The 24,133-nt window shown below is 43.4% G+C and overlaps 1 protein-coding gene across 5 annotated transcripts in view; it reads right to left on the minus strand.

Moving 5' to 3' along the window:
- REEP1 (receptor accessory protein 1) overlaps nt 1-24,133 on the minus strand; it is a 102,706-nt gene that overhangs the window by 15,324 nt on the left and 63,249 nt on the right. The window contains exons 7-9 of one of the 5 annotated variants that reach the window (XM_077280236.1): nt 23,357-23,392; nt 12,750-12,898; nt 11,178-11,234 (exon numbers count right to left, since the gene is read on the minus strand). The exons of 2 other annotated variants lie outside the window; for them this stretch is intronic. In XM_077280236.1, the coding sequence (XP_077136351.1) occupies nt 11,178-11,234; nt 12,750-12,898; nt 23,357-23,392 (242 nt within the window). The remainder of the gene's footprint in view (nt 1-11,177; nt 11,235-12,749; nt 12,899-23,356; nt 23,393-24,133) is intronic. 2 more of the 5 variants (XM_077280235.1, XM_077280238.1) reach the window with 2 other exon arrangements.

The following is a 24,133-nucleotide window of genomic DNA, read 5'->3' on the forward strand; positions in this document are numbered from 1 at the left end:
CCAGGAAGGAGATGTAGGGTGGTGCTGAGACATGCAGTGCTTTGTGGATGAGGGTAGTAGTTTTGTACTGGATTCTGGAGTGGATGGGTAACAAGTGTAATGACTGGCTCAGGGTAGAGGCATCGGTGTAACGGTTGGTGAGGAAAATAATCCTGGCGGCAGCATTCAGGACAGATTGGAGCGGGGAGAGTTTGGTAAGAGGGAGGCCGATTAAGAGAGAGTTACAATAGTCCAGATGAGAATGAATAAGTGAGACAGTAAGAGTTTTTGCAGAGTCGAAAATAAGAAAAGGGCGAATTCTGGAAATGTTTTTGAGGTGCAGATAACAAGAGCGAGCCAGTGATCGGATGTGGGGGGTGAATGAAAGCTCGGAATCAAGGATGACCCCAAGGCAGTGGGCATGTTGCTTGGGAGTAATGGTGGAACCACACAGGGAGATGGCAATGTCAGGCAAAGGTAGGTTAGTAGAGGGAGAGAACATGAGGAGTTCAGTTTTTGACAGGTTCAGTTTCAGATAGAGGGAGGACATGATGTTAGAGACAGCGGTAAGACAATTACTGGTTTTTCTAAAAAGGTCGGAGTGATAACAGGAGAAGTGTATAATTGGGTGTCATCAGCATAGAGATGGTACTGGAAACCAAATCTACTGATTGTTTGTCCAATAGGGGCAGTATAGAAAGAGAAGAGGAGGGGGCCTAGGACTGATCCTTGAGGAACTCCAACAGTAAGGGGAAGGTGAGAGGAGCCAACAAAAGATACAGTGAAGGATCGGTCAGAGAGATAGGAGGAGAACCAGGAGAGAACGGTGTCCTTGAGGCCTATAGAGCGGAGCATAGTGAGGAGGAGCTGATGCCCCAGTGTCAAATGCTGCAGAGAGATCCAAGAGAATCAGCAGGGAGCAGGGATCATTAGATTTAGCTGTTAGTAGGAATAGTCGAGTGCTTCCCTTCTTCTATGAACTACAACACATACAGTACATCACTCATGCTTGACCACATCTTCATCTCATCTACTCCTTTCTGCACTTTACAGGAATAAGGGTTTTCCAAAAATAATATGAAGTGCTGCTTAGATGTCTATAATATTGTACCATGAATACTCATGCCTTTAGTGCTACCTACAACTCTGCTCCATGAGATGGGAAATATATGTGAGCAGCCAGCAGACACTGAGAAACAGGTCTATGACCAGATGTCTGATTGCCGTGTAACAAAGGCGACCTGGGGTGGTAGTTGTGAGCGAGTTCACTAAGTCACAGTCAGTGAGTACTCCGGCACCTTATACATGTGTAGATAAGCGACGTTTCGGTCCTGTGGTACAGTCTGTTACCTCCGTTTCACGTTCACTTCGGTTGCTGGGGACCAAATCTCAGGAAACACCACAAAGCCACAGTTCTGTTCCAACGGTTAAACTTAACTGAACAGCAAGAGATCCATCACATCCAAGGTACAACTCACAAAAGTCAACATTTCTTATTCTTTCCCTGCTGCCTCTACGGACCATTCGGGTCCCATCTATTCATCAGCTCCCATCCTGGTCTCGGGCCCTGTATTCTACCTGGGGATGATCCCATTGAGCCGATGCCTGTTCCCTCAGCTCCAGTCTGGAGCAGTTGTATCCCCCACGAACTCGCTGTGCTCACTGATGCACACGTAGACCGCCCTGGCTTCTCCCTATTTACAGGAAATGCTTCCTCCCTCAAGTTGCCTGGAACTCACTCACACTCTTCTCTACCTCTAAGCTTAAACGTGACATGACAAAGACATTAACATCACAGGATGTACAGTAGCAAAACATTAGATAAACATCGGAGCGTCGCATGTGACACAGGTGGACAGTGTTCAGGAGAGAAAAGGTACATGAGGGTCCCCGCCACCTCATTACAGCCACACAGAATAGAATCATAGGCCATGTGTGACCCCCTTGGCCGCAGGTTGTGCACTCTCTGCTCTTCATCCTACGGAAGCAGGTTGTGCACCTTCTGCTCTTCATCCTACGGCAGCAGGTTGTGCACCTTCTGCTCTTCATCCTATGGCAGCAGGTTGTGCACCTTCTGCTCTTCATCCTGTGGCAGCAAGTTGTGCACCTTCTGCTCTTCATCCTACGGCAGCAGGTTGTGCACCTTCTGCTCTTCATCCTACGGCAGCAGGTTGTGCACCTTCTGCTGTTCATCCTATGGCAGCAGGTTGTGCACCTTCTGCTCTTCGTCTTACTGGCAGCAGGTTGTGCACCTTCTGCTCTTCATCTTATGGCAGCAGGTTGTGCACCCTCTGCTCTTCATCCTATGGCAGCAGGTTGTGCACCCTCTGCTCTTCATCCTATGGCAGCAGGTTGTGCACCCTCTGCTCTTCATCCTACAGTAGCAGGTTGTGCACCTTCTGCTCTTCATCCTATGGCAGCAGGTTGTGCACCTTCTGCTCTTCATCCTATGGCAGCAAGTTGTGCACCTTCTGCTCTTCGTCTTACTGGCAGCAGGTTGTGCACCTTCTGCTCTTCATCCTATGGCAGCAGGTTGTGCAACCTCTGCTCTTCATCCTGTGGCAGCAGGTTGTGCACCTTCTGCTCTTCATCCTATGGCAGCAGGTTGTGCACCTTCTGCTCTTCATCCTACAGTAGCAGGTTGTGCACCTTCTGCTCTTCATCCTATGGCAGCAGGTTGTGCACCTTCTGCTCTTCATCCTATGGCAGCAGGTTGTGCACCTTCTGCTCTTCATCCTACAGTAGCAGGTTGTGCACCTTCTGCTCTTCATCCTATGACAGCAGGTTGTGCACCTTCTGCTCTTCATCCTATGGCAGCAGGTTGTGCACCCTCTGCTCTTCATCCTACAGTAGCAGGTTGTGCACCTTCTGCTCTTCATCCTATGGCAGCAGGTTGTGCACCTTCTGCTCTTCATCCTATGGCAGCAGGTTGTGCACCTTCTGCTCTTCATCCTATGGCAGCAGGTTGTGCACCCTCTGCTCTTCATCCTATGGCAGCAGGTTGTGCACCTTCTGCTCTTCATCCTACAGTAGCAGGTTGTGCACCTTCTGCTCTTCATCCTATGGCAGCAGGTTGTGCAACCTCTGCTCTTCATCCTGTGGCAGCAGGTTGTGCACCTTCTGCTCTTCATCCTATGGCAGCAGGTTGTGCACCTTCTGCTCTTCATCCTACAGTAGCAGGTTGTGCACCTTCTGCTCTTCATCCTATGGCAGCAGGTTGTGCACCTTCTGCTCTTCATCCTATGGCAGCAGGTTGTGCACCTTCTGCTCTTCGTCTTACTGGCAGCAGGTTGTGCACCTTCTGCTCTTCATCCTATGGCAGCAGGTTGTGCAACCTCTGCTCTTCATCCTGTGGCAGCAGGTTGTGCACCTTCTGCTCTTCATCCTATGGAAGCAGGTTGTGCAACCTCTGCTCTTCATCCTACAGTAGCAGGTTGTGCACCTTCTGCTCTTCGTCTTACTGGCAGCAGGTTGTGCACCTTCTGCTCTTCATCCTACAGTAGCAGGTTGTGCATTATCTGCTCTTCATCCTATGGCAGCAGATTGTGCAACCTCTGCTCTTCATCCTACAGTAGCAGGATGTTCATTCTCTGCTCTTCATCCTACAGTAGCACCAATGAGGATGAGCTGCTTGGACTGTTAAAATTTCAGGGAAATTTAAATTCAGAAAGCAAATTTTTTGTTTAACAAAGGAAAAAGTAAAAGTTCTTCAGTAATACAGCAGGCACAACATGTTCCCGCATCAAAGTGGAAGCCATGCATGTTATAATATGTAGGCAAGTCACAAAGGCAAGATTCCCATATATCAGGAGTATCCGGCGAGTTGCTTCATGCCAAAGTCGGACACAACTGATGGCAAATTGTGGATTTTGTGCACTGCTCTGCCACCATAGTTGTGCCAAAAAAACACTGCATGCAATGTTATTTAACAGTACTCTAGAATTAGTCTTATGCAAGAACTGATGGGCCTCATGAATGACGAGGATCCTGCTCAGATTAGGCACCAGTTTCCCCTAAGATTTTTACTACCACCCCAAACTGAAGACAAAATATAGAAACCAGATCTATCTGATCAAGGAAAAGTATGGCTCACCCACAGTCTTACAAATAAAAGATGGCACTAATGTTTTTCTGTTACGTTTTAGGCCTCGTACACACAGATCTGTTCTATTGCATCACTGTAATCCTATCAGTTCATGATGGACCGTACCTCTAGGTGCCAATAATCCTACAGAAGTGTTGAGAAAGGAAGTGGATTCATCACATGCCATTATTATATGCAATTATTATAAATGGAAGAACAATAAGACAAAGTGATATGCAGTCATGGCCAAAAGTTTTGGCACCCTTGAAATTGTTCCAGAAAGTGATGTCTTTCTCCCAGAACATTATTGCAATTACACATGTTTTGTTATACAAGTTTATTTCCTTTGTGTGTATTGGAACAACACAATAAAAACTGAGAAAATGGGCCAAACAAAATTGTTGGCATCGTTCCAAAATTGTCGGTAAACAACTTTGTTTCAAAAATGTGATGCTCATTCAAACTCACCTGTGGCAAGTGTGAGCAATATGAAAATCACACCTGAAACCAGATAAAAAGGGGAGAAGTTGACTCATTTTTGCATTGTGTGTCTGTGTATGTGCCACACTAAGCATGGAGGACAGAAAGAGGAGAAGAGAACTGTCTGAGGACTTGAAAACAAAAATTGTTGAAAAATTTCAACAATCTCAAGGTTACAAGTCCATCTCCAGAGATCTTAATGTTCCTTTATCCGAGGTGCACAATATAATTAAGAGGTTTACAACCCGTGGCACTGTAGCTAATCTCCCTGGACGTGGACGGCAGAGAAAAATTGATGAAAGGTTGCAAAGCAGGATGGTCCATTTGGTGGATAAGCAGCCCTAATCAAGTTCCAAAGCAATTCAATCTGTCCTAAAGGCTCAGGGTGCATCAGTGTCAGCACAAACTATCCGTCGTCATTTGAACGAAACTATGGCAGGAGATCCAAGAGGACCCCACTGCTGACAGAGAGATAAAAAAATAGACTGCAGTTTGCTAAAATGTACACAAACAAGCCAAAATCCTTTTGGGAAAGCATCTTGTTGAGATGAGACCAAGATAAAGCTTTTTGGTAAAGCACATCATTCTACTGTTTATCGATAATGGAATGAGGCCTACAAAAAAAAGAACACAGTACCTACAGTCAAATACAGTGGAAGTTCAAAGATGTTTTGGGGTTGTTTTGCTGCCTGTGGCACTGGTTGCCCTGACTGTGTGTAAAGGCATCATGAAATGTGAAATCTGAAGATTACCAAAGGATCTTGGATCGAAATGTACAGCACAGTTTTAGAAAGCAGAGTTTACGTCTTAGGTCATGGGTCTTCCAGCAGGACAATGACCCCAAACATACTTCAAGAAGCACCCAGAAATGGATGGAAACAAAGCACTGGAACGTTCTGAAGTGGCCAGCAGTGAGTCAAGATCTAAATCTCATTGAACACTTGTGGAGAGATCCTAGATTTCCTGTTTGGAAAAGACGCCTTCAAATATGAGAGACTTTGAGCAGTTTGCAAAAGAAGAATGGTCCAAAATTCCAGTTGAGAGGTGTAAGAAGCTTGTTGATGGTTATAGGAAGTGATTGATTGCAGTTTATTCCAAAGGGGGTGCAACCAAATATTAAGTTGAGGGTCCAAACAATTTTGTCCAGCCCATTTTGGGGGTTTTGTGTGAAATTATGTCCAATTTGCATTTTTTTTCTCTATTGTTTTTGTGTTGTTCCAATACACACAATGGAAATAAACGTGTATAACAAAACGTGTGTGATTGCAATACTTTTCTGGGAGAAATACTTCATCTTCTGGAATATTTTCAAGAGTGTCAACACTTTTGGACATGACTGTATAACTGTATGTGCCAATTATTTGCGCATTGTTGTGTAATAACCTCTTATTGTAAGATGCATAAGGGAGACAAATTCCACCAGGGATTCCGCAAATCTGCTGTGTGAAAGTGGACTTTCTGCTAGATAAAAATCATATTGCAGAGTTTTACAATTCCAGCAAGGGCCTATTTTTTCAGCGCTGAATAAATGTGTATTTTTTCACTATCCTACTTGTATTGTTCTGTAAATTGCAAATCTGTCACCTGTGAACATGGCCTCAAAGGGAAAGTATCAGAAGAAAATGACCTACCGTATTTGTCACGATTCCTCCTCTCACAGTGTCTGGGACTCAGTGATGGACGGCTCTGTCATCCTATCCTGTGCTGCGGCGTGCTGAGCTGTCAGTGCTCTGATTGACAGCTCGGCTGACCTATCTGATACTGGGAAGTGCAGAGATTTCCACAGGTGCTCCCTGTTCTTAGTAATTGCCCTGCTAATATGTAAGCTGTCTGGCCTGCCAGTCAAAAGCTCATGCTCTGTTGTGTGTGTTTGCCTGATTCCTGTGCTGTGAGTTCTGATCTACTGCTGCATTACCTTTGGACCGTGTTCTGACTACCCGTTTGTTATTTTTCCTTTGCTTATCTGCCATTTCTCTGGTATTCTGACCTTGGCATGTGACCTGACGCCTTCGTCTTTTTCCATTAGTTTACTACGAGGTCTCTTGGTACTAACCCTGGAATGTCTGACTTCTCTGCCTCACAATCTCGCGTTTCACTGCTAAATTGTTTTTATTTGTTATTTCCTATAATATTGTATATATTATATATACCGTATATACTCGAGTATAAGCCGACCCGAGTATAAGCCGAAGCACCTAATTTTACCACAAAAAACTGGGAAAACTCATATATAAGCCGGGTATGCATTGTCACCTCATCCCTATCCTGGTATGCATGGCTCCTCATCCCCATCCTGATCTGCAAGGCTCCTCACCCACATCCTGGCATGCATGGCTCCTCATCCCTATCCTAGTATGCATGGCTCCTCATCCCCATCCTGGTCTGCATGGCTCCTAATCCCTATCCTTGTATACATGGCTCTTCATCCCTATCCTGGTATGCATGGTTCCTCATCCATATCCTTGTAGATCCTCATCCCTACCCTGGTATGCATGGCTGCTAGTCCCTATCCTGGTATGCATGGCCCCCTCATCCTTATCCTGGTATGCATGGCTACTCATCCATATCCTTGTAGATCCTCATCCCTATCCTTGTATGCATGGCCACTAGTCCCTATCCTGGTATGCATGGCTCCTCATCCCTTTCCTGGTCTGCATGGCTCCTCATCCATATCCTTGTAGATCCTCATCCCTATCCTTGTATACATGGCTCCTCATCCCAATCCTGGTCTGCATGGCTCAGCATCCATATCCTTGTATGCATGGCCCCCATAAAGAAAAGCATAAAATATAAACCATCCTACTTACCGTCCATGTGCTCCCTCACAGCAGTCCGGTGCCAGCAGCTGATTTATGCCTTGTAAGCAGCACATGGCAGTGACGTCATGCCCTGCTTACAAGCAGAGGACAGCTACCGGAATACTCACTGCTCCCCACGCCGGGACTATGTGCATGGAGGCAGTGAGTATTAATTGATATTTAGCAGCGCGCACAGTGTTAGTCGCAGCCACCGGCTTCCTGCAGTGGCCAGGCGATCACGTGAGCCCGCTACTTAAGGGAATAATTATTCACTACCCTCCACACCCATGGGAGCGGAGAGAAGTGAATATTAATTTCTCTTAAGTAGCAGGCACAAGTGATCACCCAGCTGCTGCAGGAAGCCAGCGGCTATGACTACTGTGCCCGCTATTGCAGAGAAATAAATATTTACTGCCAGCGCAGCCACCAGCTCCTGCCTCCTGTGACCCGCTGCTCCACCGCTGCCCCTCCCCTTCCATCTTCAGGGACCCTCACTTGAGTACAAGCCGAGGGGGGCATTTTCAGCACAAAAAAATGTGCTGAAAAACTCAGCTTATACTCAAGTATATACGGAATATCTCACACTGGTCAGTCACTATAAAGCTAGACTCATACCTCTTGTTCTGCACCGATTACTTTTCAGTAGTCTCACTATCATCATAGACAGTAATACAATTTTTATACACCTCCATACACGGCTGATAACGAAAGATCCACTCACAAAAGGTAATGTCATAGCTCACCTTCTCCTCTTCTCTGCGAAATGCAAATTGGGTACACTCTGTCACGCAATCCAGCGCTTCTTTAAAATGGTAACTGTGATGAGCCCGCACCTCACCACCCACCTAATGTCACTATTACATGAGACAGATCACGTAATGCTCTCACCCCACTATCACCAAAGTGACATTCCACACTTCTTGGGGACATGTAAGGACAGCTCGGTACAATTTTACACAGAGTCAGAGGATGTGGCCGACGCAGTCACTGACATGGCACCGCACTCGCTCACAACCCTGATAGGCTGAGAGGCCCCTTTTAACTAACACCAGTGAAACAGAGCGCTGCCAGCCCGGTAGGGACTGCCGCCAGTTCTTCATTAGATATAAGCACGGTCCATTAATGGGATTATAGGGGGCCAGAAACCAGCCCTAGTAGCATGGAAAGTTAAGCCAAGAAACGTACATTTGGATTCATGGATTGAGAAAAAAGAGCAGCCCAAGGTTAAATTATATATTTAATTGCCTTAACCCCTTAGTGACAGAGCCAATTTGCTACTTAATGACCGGGCCAATTTTTACAATTCTGACCACTGTCACTTTATGAGGTTATAACTCTGGAACGCTTTAACGTATCCCACTGATTCTGAGAATGTTTTTTTTCGTGACATATTGTACTTCATGTTAGTAGTAAAATTTCTTTGATATATCTTGTGTTTAGTTATGAAAAAAACTGAAATATGGCGGAAATATTGAAAGTTTTGCCATTTTCAAACTTTGAATTTTTATTCCCTATAATCACAGAGATAAGTCGCACAAAATACTTAATAAGTAACATTTCCCACATGTCTACTTTACATCAGCACAATTTTGGAAGCAAAATTTTTTTTTTGCTAGGAAGTTATAAGGGTCAAAAGTTGACCAGCAATTTCTCAAAATTTACAAAACCATTTTTTTAGGGACCACATCACATTTCAACTGAGTTTGGGGGGTCTATATAACAGAAAATACCCAAAAGTGACACCATTCTAAAAACCGCACCCCTCAAGGTGAGCAAAAACACATTCAAGAAGTTTATTAACCCTTCAGGTGCTTTACAAGAACTAAAGAAATGTGGAAGGAAAAAATGAACATTTTACTTTTTTCACAAAAAAATTATTTTAGAACCATTTTTTTTCATTTTCACAAGGGTATCAGGAGAGAATGGACTAAAAAATTTGTTGTGCAATTTCTCCTGAGTTCGCTGATACCCCATATGTGGGGAAAAGCCACTGTTTGGGCACATGGCGGGGCTCAGAAGGGAGGGAGCACCGTTTGACTTTTTGAACGCAAAATTGGCTGTAATCAATGGTGGCGCCATGTCGTGTTTGGAGACCCCCTGATGTACCTTAACAGTGGAAACCCCCCAATTCTAACTCAAAACCTAACCCCAATACACCCCTAACCCTAATCCCAACCCTAACTATAAACCCAACACACCCTTAACACCAATCCTAACCCCAACACACCCCTAATCCCAACCCTAACCATAACCCTAACAACAAACCTAAACCTAACACACCCCTAACCCTAATCCCAACCCTAACCCTAGCCCCTAACTTTAGCCCAACTCTAACCCTAATGGAAATATGGAAATACATATATTTTTTTATTTCATTATTTTGCCCTAACTAAGGGGATGATAAAGAGGGGGTTTATTTACTATTTTTTTTTTATTTTGATCACAGTGATCAAAATCAACCAATAGGAGAAATTTCCTATTGTTGCCGGGTGTCGGCCCGCAGATCTCAGCGGGCGCACTGCGCATGCGCCAGTCATTTTCTTCCCGGAAAAAGATGCTGGCGGCCGTGGGGGATGCAGGAGGGTCCAAAGACACCGGGAGGTACCAGGGGGGATAGGGGGACCCTATTTCTCTCTCCTCTGATATGCGATCACATCAGAGGAGAGAGAAATTAAATGGCAAATCAAACTTTTTTTTTGCGGTCGCTGCTATAACGTTAATAACAGCGATCGCAACACCGGGGTCGGTAAAAACCGACCTGAATCATGTTCTCTGGGGTCTCAGCTACCACCGGTAGCCGAGACCCCGGAGAAAATCCGACTCTGGAGGGCACTATACACTTTTTCCGCTGTGGTTTAAGTACCCTTAATTACCACCGTTAAAAGGCGTATCGGTGGTCGTTAAGGGGTTAAGGGCACACTAGACAATACACTATATACACAATGGTTATACATATACAATGGTCAGAGGCAAATACAGATAATGATAGGACAAAATATATAAGCAGATAGATCTTGTCAATTACCGGTTGATGTTCAATCATGTGTGCGCTGGGCCGAAGGGGGCATGGGCTGCCAGCTGGCTCCTAGGTCCTTCACAGCGTTACTCAACACGGCCCCCACTGTCTAAGTGGACTGCATGCATAACAGAGAGCGAGACCACAAGGCCTTAAACTAGCCATTATCCCATTTGGGTCACTATCCTCTGGGCTAAACCTGAATCCCCTCCCCTTGACTCTACAGTTAAAGTCTCCAAACCCTAAGATGGGTCAAACCTACATGTTTCGCACTTTAACAGTTTTTACTGTCATGGTGTGTGTGTGTGTATATATATATATATATATATATATATATATATATATATATATATTAGCTTTTGCTCACTGTAAGGCTGGGCCATCATGGACCGATACCTAGAAGACCAAAAAAAGGACTTGCAACAGAATCTCTATTTTTTTACGAATTTTGCTCCAGAAGTGCTTTGGTAAATCATGAGACCTGGCAAGAGTCAAAAGGGGGGAAACACCTCTGGGTTACTATTCCGGTAATATAATCCATCATTTTAAAGTCACCCATGCAGATTGATATGGATATTTGGATGTAAACCCATGACCCCAAGTGCTACAGGGTTGGGTTCAAGGTATTATGGAAATTGGTTGGTGGTCACCACTACAGAAAATGAGTTGCCAAACTCCCTTTAAAGTTTTGGAATTGAATATCCACTAGTTGACCCATGGATCATGTGAATATCTCTTTAGCTCCATGCATAATGCCATTACGGTAAAGTAGGACATAACCCCTGCAGGCACCATGCACGACCCCGTCACTGTACATCACCTAGTCCTTCTGATTAGTCTGGAGCTCACGGCATCGGTGGTCTCCACTCTTTATGCCCTGATTAAATTAACAAAAAGCAAATAAAATAACGAACGTTAGGATTGTCCTTCTCTTCACTGAAGGACTAACAAAAAACAGAAAAGAGTCACTTAGCCGTTACTGCTGGGAAAAATCTCCCAGGAAGCCCCGAACCAACTGCAGCTTGGGGTCTCCAGTGAGGGTTGTAATGACAAGGTCAACGATTTCTAAAAATTCCAACCAAAACCAACTTTTTTGAGATGTGAAATCGCCTTTATATGTCCACTGCCCATCCAAGTCAAGCACATGTACAACTGACCGGTTGAATTGAGCATAATATGGCATCCCAAGAAAATGTGGCAAAAAAGAAAAATAGGTGGGCGGCGTAAAGTTAAGCACCATGCCTAATTGATATTTTACAGGGAAACCCAACCTTGTCCTGGACAGAGGTCTTTTTACAACAGGATGCCCTAATACTGCTACACTAAAAGGTGCAATGACCCAAGTGAACCTTCTCAAGAACCAACCCAGATGGAAGGAAGTACATTCTTTATGTAACACAACATAGCCCTCACTGCTGATAGATCAGGAAGGATCACCTAACTTTTGGCACTTTAGGCTAGGGCTACATGGTGACCTGTTGCTGTATGGCATAATATCTAAAACTCACGCGACCATATGGCAAGTTGTGATGGTGAATGAGGTTCACGTTGAGAACCAAAAAGCAGAAAGCTAGACCATCTGACTGTGACTGCATTCACAATCATTACTTGCAATTTCAGCAGTGGGAAATTGAGATCCTATGTTGCACGACCACCAGCCTTACGTCTCAATAAGCCATAGACTTGGTCAGAAGATCTCAGCCAACAAAATCACTGCTTATTGCATCATCCAGCACCTTTACCTTTCAAATGAAAATAAAGGGCTTTCATACTGTAGTGACCAACCTTGTGGCTACTGTGAGGCTCCCAAAGGTCTCATTCCCATAGTAATGGATGGTGAGAACCTGCACTATGGTCTCCACTAATAAAAATGTTCTCAAGTAATGAAAAATAGGATGGTGGCACCAAGAATTTTTGTTCTTGAGTATGGGGTCTTGTGGTGCCAAGTAGTACCTGAAAAAAACCTAACTTGTATCTTTGGCGTCCTCTATGTACACCACTGGCAAAACTGCCTTCAGACTATACTTGGTCAAGTAGGTAACGTCGTGGTGGAGAGCACCTTCCTTTCACTAAACCAGCAGCAATTTGTGAAGAGAGGAGCTTTTATTGTATTGTTACTTTTGCTCATGACCAACCTCCACACCCAGCGACACTGGTCCCTAGAATAAATTGGTTCTATAACTAGTTTATTATGGAGTGGGCACATTTCCACTGAAATCAATGTGAGTTATGGAGCCTAATCAGAGTTGAATTGGCGTGGGGTTTAGAAGATGGGTTCTCTACATGTCTGACTGTTGACACATGGGTCATCACCACCTTCTAGATGTCTATGGTTGAAATGACATAACTATAGGTGATAGAGGAACCCAAGAACCTAATCCATGTCCCATACCTCAACAGGTCGGTCCTTCTTCCGAGGTGGTTTGTGCAAAACGGGCTTCTCCAGTATGACTATTCCACCATCATCATCTTCGTCCGAAATAGTTTCCTGTGTCTCATAAGATGAGTTACTGGCCGTCTCACACTGATCCAACTCAACAACTACGTCCACATCAAGCTATGCATTAAATAAATACATAGTATATTGTCAAACATTAATGCACTACACAACAAGCAGATTATCGGGGATCTAATGTTAGTCAACGCTACATCAGGTCAACCAGATTCTCGAAGAAGGAAAATTAGTTTGCAAGAACAAGAAGGAGCAGGTACTGTAGAAATAATGGGTAAAACATGGGGCAGTAAAAGCTTTTGTCAAAACTAAAAAATAATATTACAAAAACATTAACAAAATGGAGAATAGCTGGTTGTATCATTTTTCCTACTCAGTCAAAAATATTCGACATTCATTAAGAGATAAGTACACCTCCACAAAGATTTTTTTTACTGTTTATTTGCTTCCTAATTTGGTAAGTTAGGCAACTTTCAAATAGTTTTTATTAAAAATGTTCTATTTCTCTTCGGCAGAGTGTCTGTACATTAGTTAGTATACTTTAGCTCTGTGCTCCTGCACCTGATGGCTCTCTGCTTTCCTCTCCCTTCTCTCAGTGTTAGAGATAGCAGAAGGGAGAAGAAAGAAATTGTACATAGATTTCCTCACTATGAAGAAGGAAGAAAACATGTACCGTCTTGGGGATGGCAGAGAAAATAGAGTACAGGAAAGAGAAAATAATTGCAGGATAGAAGCTGTGCTGATAAATGATAGGCAGTAAAGATAAAGACAGCCTGTATTACAGGAAGGGACATTCAAAAGAAAAATCTAAACTTTTAATCAGAATGCAAACTGCATACCAGGGGGTCGGAAAATTAACATTGAAACTTAGTGGAATTTTATTAATTAAACGTAAAAGTAACATATGTAAAAATCATTATTTGCATGTCAAAGGTGCTCATAGCCTTTAAATGCAGAGTCCTATGTGACAACACACAGCCACAAAATGGAGACGGATTGATCATCTACTTCAGATAGATATAAGGTGTAATCCACAAGTAGGATGGTGTTGGTGCTCCATTATATTGGATGACTGATGACAAAAATCGCTTTATTGTGGACTGGTGCTTGGGGTTCTTTGTCCTGCTCCGTCTGTGTTGAAAACTCCTTGACATTGCATATTTAATATTTTAACCAGGATTATAGGGCTTGTTCAGCCATAAAAAAAAACAGCCAGTCACTGGATTCAGCAGTCACTTAGCTCAATGGCAGAGGAACCGCAAAGCATCAGAGCTGGACTGAAACATCAGTGCATCAATAGGATGAAGACGCTTATTATACAGCCGCTATAACTGATCTGATCTATGCCAGGGACAGAACTAGCTGTTAGTGGAAATCACACAGGTCACTCATTAAAGGGAATGTATCATCACAACATTACTTTTTATGTTAAATACTGTATATATTTTTATATTTGCCATTTTTTTTATTTTTCATATCGCTACCTATATAAAATAATATAAATATGTACATTTTCAACCATTTATATAAGCCATTATATTAGACTCAATACTTCCTGTTCTGCACTGAACACTTTTCCGCAGTTTTATTATCACCACAGACAGAATTACAATGAGGTAACTCCTCTATATACAGTAGATAATACAGGATACAACCATGGAGAATGTACCATTGGTGCAGGGAGGTAAAGGGGGACAACTTCCACATCTAAAGCAAGTGCAATTGTGCATTATAGTGAGCTATTAGACTGCAAAGGGCCCATATATTGTTCTTGCACAGGGCCCTCTTCTGTCTGTGTCCACCACAGGATCCATCATTCACAATAGGGGATGTCACAGCTCACCTCCTCCTCCTTTCCAATGACTGATAACACCTCTATATACAGTAGATAACACAGGATCCACCATTCACAATAGGTGATGTCACAGCTCACCTCCTTTTCCTGTACAATGACTGATAACACCTCTATATACAGTAGATAACACAGGATCCACCATTCACAATAGATGATGTCACAGCTCACCTCCTCCTCCTGTACAATGACTGATAACACCTCTATATACAGTAGATAACACAGGAACCACCATTCACAATAGTGGATGTCACAGCTCACCTCCTCCTCCTGTACAATGACTGATAACACCTCTATATACAGTAGATAACACAGGATCCACCATTCACAATAGGTGATGTCACAGCTCACCTCCTCCTCCTGTACAATGACTGATAACACCTCTATATACAGTACATAACACAGGATCCACCATTCACAATAGGTGATGTCACAGCTCACCTCCTCCTCCTGTACAATGACTGATAACACCTCTATATACAGTAGATAACACAGGATCCACCATTCACAATAGGTGATGTCACAGCTCACCTCCTCCTCCTGTACAATGACTGATAACACCTCTATATACAGTAGATAACACAGGATCCACCATTCACAATAGGTGATGTCACAGCTCACCTCCTCCTCCTGTACAATGACTGATAACACCTCTATATACAGTACATAACACAGGATCCACCATTCACAATAGGTGATGTCACAGCTCACCTCCTCCTCCTGTACAATGACTGATAACACCTCTATATACAGTAGATAACACAGGATCCACCATTCACAATAGGTGATGTCACAGCTCACCTCCTCCTCCTGTACAATGACTGATAACACCTCTATATACAGTAGATAACACAGGATCCACCATTCACAATAGGTGATGTCACAGCTCACCTCCTCCTCCTGTACAATGACTGATAACACCTCTATATACAGTAGATAACACAGGATCCACCATTCACAATAGGTGATGTCACAGCTCACCTCCTCCTCCTGTACAATGACTGATAACACCTCTATATACAGTAGATAACACAGGATCCACCATTCACAATAGGTGATGTCACAGCTCACCTCCTCCTCCTGTACAATGACTGATAACACCTCTATATACAGTAGATAACACAGGATCCACCATTCACAATAGGTGATGTCACAGCTCACCTCCTCCTCCTGTACAATGACTGATAACACCTCTATATACAGTACATAACACAGGATCCACCATTCACAATAGGTGATGTCACAGCTCACCTCCTCCTCCTGTACAATGACTGATAACACCTCTATATACAGTACATAACACAGGATCCACCATTCACAATAGGCGATGTCACAGCTCACCTCCTCCTCCTGTACAATGACTGATAACACCTCTATATACAGTAGATAAAACAGGATCCACCATTCACAAAGTGTGTTGTTACAGATCACATCCTCCTCCTCCTGTACAATGACTGATAACTCCTCTATATACAGTAGATAACCCAAGATCCACCATTCACAATAGGTGATGTCACAGCTCACCTCCTCCTCCTCCTGTACAATGACTGATAACACCTCTATATACAGTAGATAACCCAAGATCCACCATTCACAATAGGTGATGTCACAGCTCACCTCCTCCTCCTGTACAATGACTGATAACACCTCTATATACAGTAGATAACCCAAGATCCACCATTCACAATAGGTGATGTCACAGCTCACCTCCTCCTCCTGTACAATGACTGATAACACCTCTATATACAGTAGATAACACAGGATCCACCATTCACAATAGGTGATGTCACAGCTCATCTCCTCCTCCTCCTGTACAATGACTAACACCTCTATATACAGTAGATTACACAGGATCCACCATTCACAATAGGTGATGTCACAGCTCACCTCCTCCTGTAGAATGACTGATAACACCTCTATATACAGTAAAACACAGGATCCACCATTCACAATAGGTGATGTCACAGGTCACCTCCCCCTTCTGTATAATGACTGATAACACCTCTATATACAGTAGATAACACAGGATCCACCATTCACAAAGAGTGTTGTTACAGATCACCTCCTTCCCCTCCTGCAGTGACTTTTGCCCTGATCAGAGCATGCTCAGTTTATACTTCAATACAAAAAGGGTCTGAGTTTATCTACTGCTAGTAATCTCCATACAGAGAACAGGAAGTAGGAGTCGATTTGGCTAAACGAGTCCAATGTGAAAATTGCAAGATTTTTTATTTCTTTTTTTAAATATCGATAGTGATGATAATAAAATGAAAAAAAAAACCATTTAACTAAATACATTAATTTATATATCCACCAATTTGCAATTTATACAATTAAATAATTAATAATTTTTTTCTGGATGTCACACAGTGGGGTTCCCTGCCTGGATACTGTATTTGTGAGTTACAGCAGGAAGCAACTGGACTTAATCAACAGAACAGTGAGCGCAGCTCTGGAGAATAATACAGGCTGCAGCTCCTGTTCAGTATAAGACATGAAATACCATGGGGAGAAATTCATCAAAGCTTTTATGCCAGAATATTGTCGTACAAAACTTTGAATAGTCGCAAAATTTCTGTGCAACGCGGAGAGGGGCAAAAGTTGCACGACTTTTTTGGTTCTCACGATTGTTTGGAGCCAAAATGTGCAGAACTCGGGATGAGCCGGGAAAATCACCAAAGGTGCTGGCGTTTTTTAACTTCTTGATGAAAATGGTGAAATTTCATTAAGTAGCATACGCCTATTAATAAATTTGGCGCATCATACTCCAGCGTGCGCTTCGTTAAGACTGCCGCTTACAAATTAAGGGTGGTTTTTTTAGGTGCTCGTTCCTGATTATCGACCTCTCTAAACATTCTGCCGGTCAGTCGTTAAATGAGCAAAACACTTGTTCGTCGGGTGAAATGATTTTGAAGCTTACATGAAAATCATTGTTTTCAGCAGCGCATTGTCCTGTGTAAACAGGTGATGTGCTGCCAAGAACAAGGCTATTGTATGTGCACAGAACGATCGTATCAATGTGTTCTTGACTGGTGTAAACAGGCTATTAAACACATAGCCGATCGGGGGACATGAACCGACCATGGGTCGGACTGTATAAATGCACCCTTACTTAACTGTTTAAACTGCAAAATGGCATCCGAAGGTGAACATATCCTCTAAGCATGTTCTGGTGATGGTAGATTCCCTTTAATACACAACAAGATGAGTAAAGGATTTTACACTATCATGCAGATCTGTGACACTTACATAACAGCCCCAAATCATTGGCACATAGGGGAAAAAAAGGAAAATATTAAGTCCGTCGCCTCCATAAAGTCACATCAAAAAAGGCAAATCATGTTTTATGGACAATGTTCACACTCTAAGAGAACTTATAAATGCAGATCTATGGAAAACCCTGGATCACTAGTTTTATAGTCATCACCTATCTATAGGATTGCTGGTGGTCCAAAAACGAGGCACTGCTGCGACTTTCATGACCCCCGTAGCTGTGGCTGCACCAGGACTTCTTGTAGGAAGACTTTTTTGTTGTTGCTGTTTTCGGTAAACCAAACCCTATCCCATCGATTTGCAGGACGTTTTCAGACAATGTTTAGATCACTTTTTGACTGGTGCAAACACCTTGATAAATAACATCCATAGAACACGACGTCTTCTTCCGGCGGCGATCCGAAGAGTTTTCCTAGGCAAAGCCGATTCAGGAAACCGACGGTCTATTTCCCGAAGAGGCTTCTCTGGTGTTTGGTGTCGTTTTTTGCATTGGCCTCATGGCTTCCATCTTTTCTCTGTGCTTTCCATCATAGTGGAAGAACAAACGTGTTCCTTCTTTTATCCGTTTCCGGTTAAACGGTTAAAAGAAGTCGCAAAAGACCGAAAGTGTGCACAGCAATGTCTTTTTTGCACTGCTGTGCACTATGTTCATTTTTGGTGGAGCTTTTGTGGCGCTTTTTCAGGCAGATTCCAAACATAATCTTTCTGAAAAAGACATTGTGAGACTAAGGTGTCGGGACTGTAAACCATCTGTCGATGAAGACCATCGGATTGTCTGAAAGGTCGGAGCGCTACTTCTGAGATCCCCAAGAATTACAGACAAGGACCCTCTTAACACTCTGCATCGAGGAGAACACTAACTAGGGAAATGAGACTTCTGCTTTGAAAGGTTTGAAAAGTGTTTAGAAAAAGTAGCAAATATTTGTGTACCACATTGGTGTGAACGTGCACCAGGAGAGCTGGGCCGTTTTAATAAATTTGCCGCCATTTTTGACAATTTTTCATATTACCTTGTTACTGATAAATTCACTCAACATCTCAACTTTGCTATTAAAAACTGGTATGGGGTGGACAAAATAAGAAACATTAACCATGAAAAGTCCACTTAATGGACAACTTGTCGCAGTGCTAGGTTCCCACCCCACCCCACTCTTCATACATATTGGGACGGTAGGGTGTCCTCACCTGGAGCAGAATCCATGGAGCTAGGTACCGTCACCAACACTTGTGGTCACGGGCAGATATGCCGGACAGATTACGCACACAGTGCACACATTATAAAGTGTCTCTCCGTTCTAGGGAACAGTCTTTACGATGATCTGGGCACCCCCTACTACATCCGGATGTAAGAAAATTGTAAGAAAACCCTCCAATCACTTTATGAAACAAGGATGGTAAATTCAGCCAGACGGCTGACATCACATCCTGTCCTTACCTCCATAAACCACCGATCTGTGTTTCTTCTTCATTTGTGCAGACAGGAGATTGTCCCGGAAGAAGGATAAGGATCTCTATTACATTCATGTCCATGAAACATGAATTACCCGGCATTAGTAATGCCCTATTTACTGGCACTCAGAAAATAAAAAGCTTTAGGAAATATTCCAGCTCCCGAGAGCAGAGACTACTGACGTGGACTGATACTAAATTATTAAAGGATTTATCCAGAACTAGTTTATTTTTTTTTTACTATGGATCTTAAAAGGAACATGCAGGTAGTTGGTAACTTCCTACCTGTTCTACTAGGCGCCATCTCACTGACTGCTCCTGCCGGCGATTCAGCTGCTCCACGTCAACAGAGCAGCTCTTCTTCTTGTTCCGGGCTGCTCTGTCGACAGGGTATGACTGCTGATGTCATGCTGACTGACGGAGAGGTGGCTGTCAATCAGCATGACATCGGCAGTCATGACCCATCAAGAGAGCAGAGCAGAAGAGAAGCCACTGCTCTATTGATGAAGCTGCTGAATCGTCGGCAGGAGCGGTCTGTGATTAGTCGTGCTGGAAGAGATCGGCACCAGACACAACAGGCAGGCATGTAGCAACTACCTGTCTGTTAGTTCTTAGGCCCATAATAAAAAGATGATCTAGTCCTGGATACCCCCTTTTAAGACCAGTCCTTGACAGTGACATGAGCAACAAGACCATACCTCCAAACCCATCAAGTAGCCCGTCCAGGCTCGGTCCCATTCATTTATTGTGAAGATTGTATCGAGTCACACACAACTTTTTTGTGTGTTATGTCGCAGTTGCATTGTGTGACTTTTATGCTGAACAGTTTAAAGGGAATGTGTGCTTCCACAAAAATCGCAAGGTGCCATAAAAAATTAAAGCCCTAGAAATATTGTCGGTGGAGATGTCGCTACTGGAAAGGAGCAATTGTGTGCAAATTCGGTATGTAGTCGTTGTTCTGATGGGAGAATCATATATAAATCAATGAAGACTAAGAGCCCCAATCCCCCTACAGAATATCGCCTCTTTGGTAAAAAAAAAAAAAAAATGGAAGCCACAGATGAATATTAGTATCGTGCTTGTTGTCCTCGATGGAAATCATGAGAGTCCTATCAATTGTGTCTCCACCTATTCTTCACCCCATTACTGATTTCTATCCCTCTATTGGATGAATTATGGCCCATTATCAATATTTTGTAGGCCAAGTTGGCTATGACTTGGAGAATTCCTTTAAGAAATTAGCACTTTCACAGGATATCTGAACTCTAGGTAATGGCCGTGTTGATCATCCATATGAGATGACTTTCATCAGGACATCATGAGCTGGACCTCTGCCCAGTGACTACTTTATGGTATTGGCTGACAATGGACTCCATCCTTTTAATGAGATTTGCTGTAAGTTTGATGAGCTGGCAGATTTTTTATAGAAAACGTTGCAGATATTCATTACAATTTATGATGGATAATTACAAGTGAGGTTTTGTTTTTTTTTCTTATTAGAAAATCTAATTTGGAAATAGGAGTAGAATAACTCATCATATTAAATAGCACTGTGTACTTACAATTGCTCATTTTGTCTTTCTACCCTAATTCTTCTCTTTTCCATTAGGTCTATGGCATCACATGACTAAAAACAGAATACCTGAATCCCGCTAAGCTCTACGTACACACGGAGGGAGAGATACTGCAGCTGCACACCCTCCGTCCTGTCTATTTCCCGCATTACTATTGATATAGTTTTTTTTATTTCTTAACAGTAACAGAGACTGCGGTAAGGAAAGTAAGATGCTGCGGTCATGAAATAACATACATTACATAGCTTTATATATTCCCACGTACTACAGGGTTAGCTAAATCCCAATGTGCTATGGGTTAAAGTCACAGCAATGTCATCCACACCACACAGCAAACCCACATGCAAGAGGGGGCACAGAACTTCTCTATTAGATAGGCCGTGTTCACACTAATGTTTGTCCTTATGCCATTTTTATGCTTTAGAAATTGATTTTTAATTCCATCTCAAGGCAACAATAAGTTTGATGTCATAGATTTGGTGACACTAAGTCCAGTCCATCACAGTCTGTGAAAAACAGTTAGTGCTAATAGGACTGATACATTGCAGGGGTTGTGGGTTCGAATCCCACCAAGGAAACCAGGGGTATGGATTCTATATAGTCTCCTGTTTCCTGCAGCTTCTCTTGCTTTACCCCCATAATCCAAAAATATAATGATAGGCTATAGGTGTTTTTCCAGCACAAAAAGAACCCAGAAAAAACTGTTAATGTTCACATCCTTCAGCTCTTTCTTTGTGCCTTTAGACCACATTTTCCAAAACAGTGTTGTATATTTCCACAGCTCTCACACTCCCACCCTCACTTCACTTCCAGAGCACCATCCTGAGACTCCTATCGAGTCTCAAGATGGATGAATCGCTGCCCAAACAGTTTTTCCTTCCTAACATTCCTACCACTTCTATCCTGCACTGAGTAATGTTACTGCTGCTAACACTGGCACCACACAGGCTTGGCGTACTGTAATAGGGAGTAATGAGTCATATAATGTAGACATGTATTATATAATATAGCACTCTGGAACACTCAGCTCCATTCCCTCGGACTAAAGTCACATGCTGATAAGATTTCTTTGTCAGTGTGAAGCCTGCAGTGTTCGTCCTCTCTCCCTGTACACATCCCCAGTCACTCTACACTTCAGGATCATGCCTTCCATGACATCACACCACAGAGCTGCTGGCTGAACCACGCCCCCAATGACATAATCATCCAGAGCGCACTGCAGAGCTGCTGGCTGAACCACATCGCCAATGACATCATCATCCAGAGCACACCACAGAGCTGCTGGCTGAACCACGCCCCTAATGACATCCTCATCCAGAGCACACAGCAGAGCTGCTGGCTGAACCATGCCCCCAATGACATCATCATCCAGAGCACACAGCAGAGCTGCTGGCTGAACCACGCCCCCAATGACATCCTCATCCAGAGCACACAGCAGAGCTGCTGGCTGAACCATGCCCCCCAATGATATCATCATCCAGAGCACACAGCAGAGCTGCTGGCTGAACCATGCCCCCCAATGACAACATCATCCAGAGCACACAGCAGAGCTGCTGGCTGAGGAAGTCAGGAGCTGGAGGCCACATCCCCACATGTGACAGCTCAGGAACAGAGCATAATTTTAAAAGCAAGTAAATTATTAAGTTTCTCTATTTCTGAAAGTTTTTACAATGCTTTCATAATCTATATGCCTGGAAATATTTCTTTAATTGGCTTTCTAAGAATTTGGCCCTACTGTATGCTCTTAGATGGGAACATGGACTGAAGGCGTGTAGCCAGGAACTTGTTCCCTGGGTGCTGAATGTCAACGGAGGCGCGATCAAGCCACTTTTCCTTAGATGCAGAACCATAGCAGCAAACTGAACCTTTGCCCTGGGTGAAATAAAGGCTTGGGAGTGATGTGAGTGATGGCAATTTCTGTACAGTACAGTGGAGTATATTGACGTTATATATGCACTAGGGAATTAATAAATCAATATACTGTCTAATAAGTGGAGCACATAATGCTGTGCACTAGATATACTGTGCAGAAGGTATCGGAGAAGCATAAGGTGAGCATTTGAGGGCATCAAATGGCCACCACAACTTGATGGAATAAATGCCTGTGCAAAAAATACAAAAGCAGATCCACAAATGTTATGGATTTTGTGTAAGATAATTTAATGTATTAGTTTTATGATTAATTTGCATAAATAACAAAAATATAAAAAGAAAATAAACATACAGCAGACAGACACCAGTGTGAACTCTGCCCTTAGTATTACAGTCTGGTGGAGGACGGGGGTCAATAGTGTAATTATCAGGCACACAAACACCCAGGTTATCAGAATATTGTCAATTTATTATCACCGGTCCAGAGAAGCCACGTCCTGGGCACAGATACCGGGGGGATCACTCACCTTGTACGAATTTTCCAGTAGAACAACATGTACACACTGTAAAAAGGGCCATAAAGTAAAAGGTTGTCATTCTGTCTAGAAGTTATCTTTTGAGCTGATGCATTTCTAAAAACCTCCCAAAGATTAGTGATCAGACAGTCTGTGCTGTAGACTGCCATCACCTGCCATGCCTATATTATATGACTGCTAAAGTGTCTGTGAGCATGTCCTGCCATGGGACAGGGGCATGAGGGGTAAATGATGGTTACTGAGGTCTTGGTGCTGAAATCTGAAGAGTTTTGGGTGCTGGGGCATGAAGAATTTTTTGGTCTAGGGTCTGAAGAGCGTCGGGTGCTAAGGTCTGAAAAGTGTTGGGTACGGGGAACGGAAGAGGGTCAGGTGTTGGGGCATGAAGAGTAGTTTGAGCTGGGATCGGAAGACTGTCGGATCCTGGGGTCTGAAGAGTGTTGGCAGCTGGGATTGGAAGAGTGTTGGGTGCCATGGTCTGAAGAGTCTTAGGTGCCATGGTCTGAATATTGTCGGGTGCTGAGATTTGAAGAGTCTAGGGTGGCGAAGTATAAATAGTGTAGGGTCATGGGGTCTGAAGACTGTCAGGTGCTATGATCTGAGGAGTGATAGGTGCAGGGATCCAAAGAGTGTTGAGTGCCAAGATCTGAAAAGTAATTGGTGCTGAGGCGAAAAGAGTGAGAGTTGAGGCTGGGTCTGAAGAAAGTCAGGTGCCGGAGTCTGAAGATAGTCAGGTGCCGGAGTCTGAAGATAGTAAGGTGCAGGGGTCTG

This window comes from Ranitomeya variabilis, chromosome 1 (assembly GCF_051348905.1).
Source record: "Ranitomeya variabilis isolate aRanVar5 chromosome 1, aRanVar5.hap1, whole genome shotgun sequence".
Lineage (NCBI taxonomy): Eukaryota > Metazoa > Chordata > Amphibia > Anura > Dendrobatidae > Ranitomeya > Ranitomeya variabilis.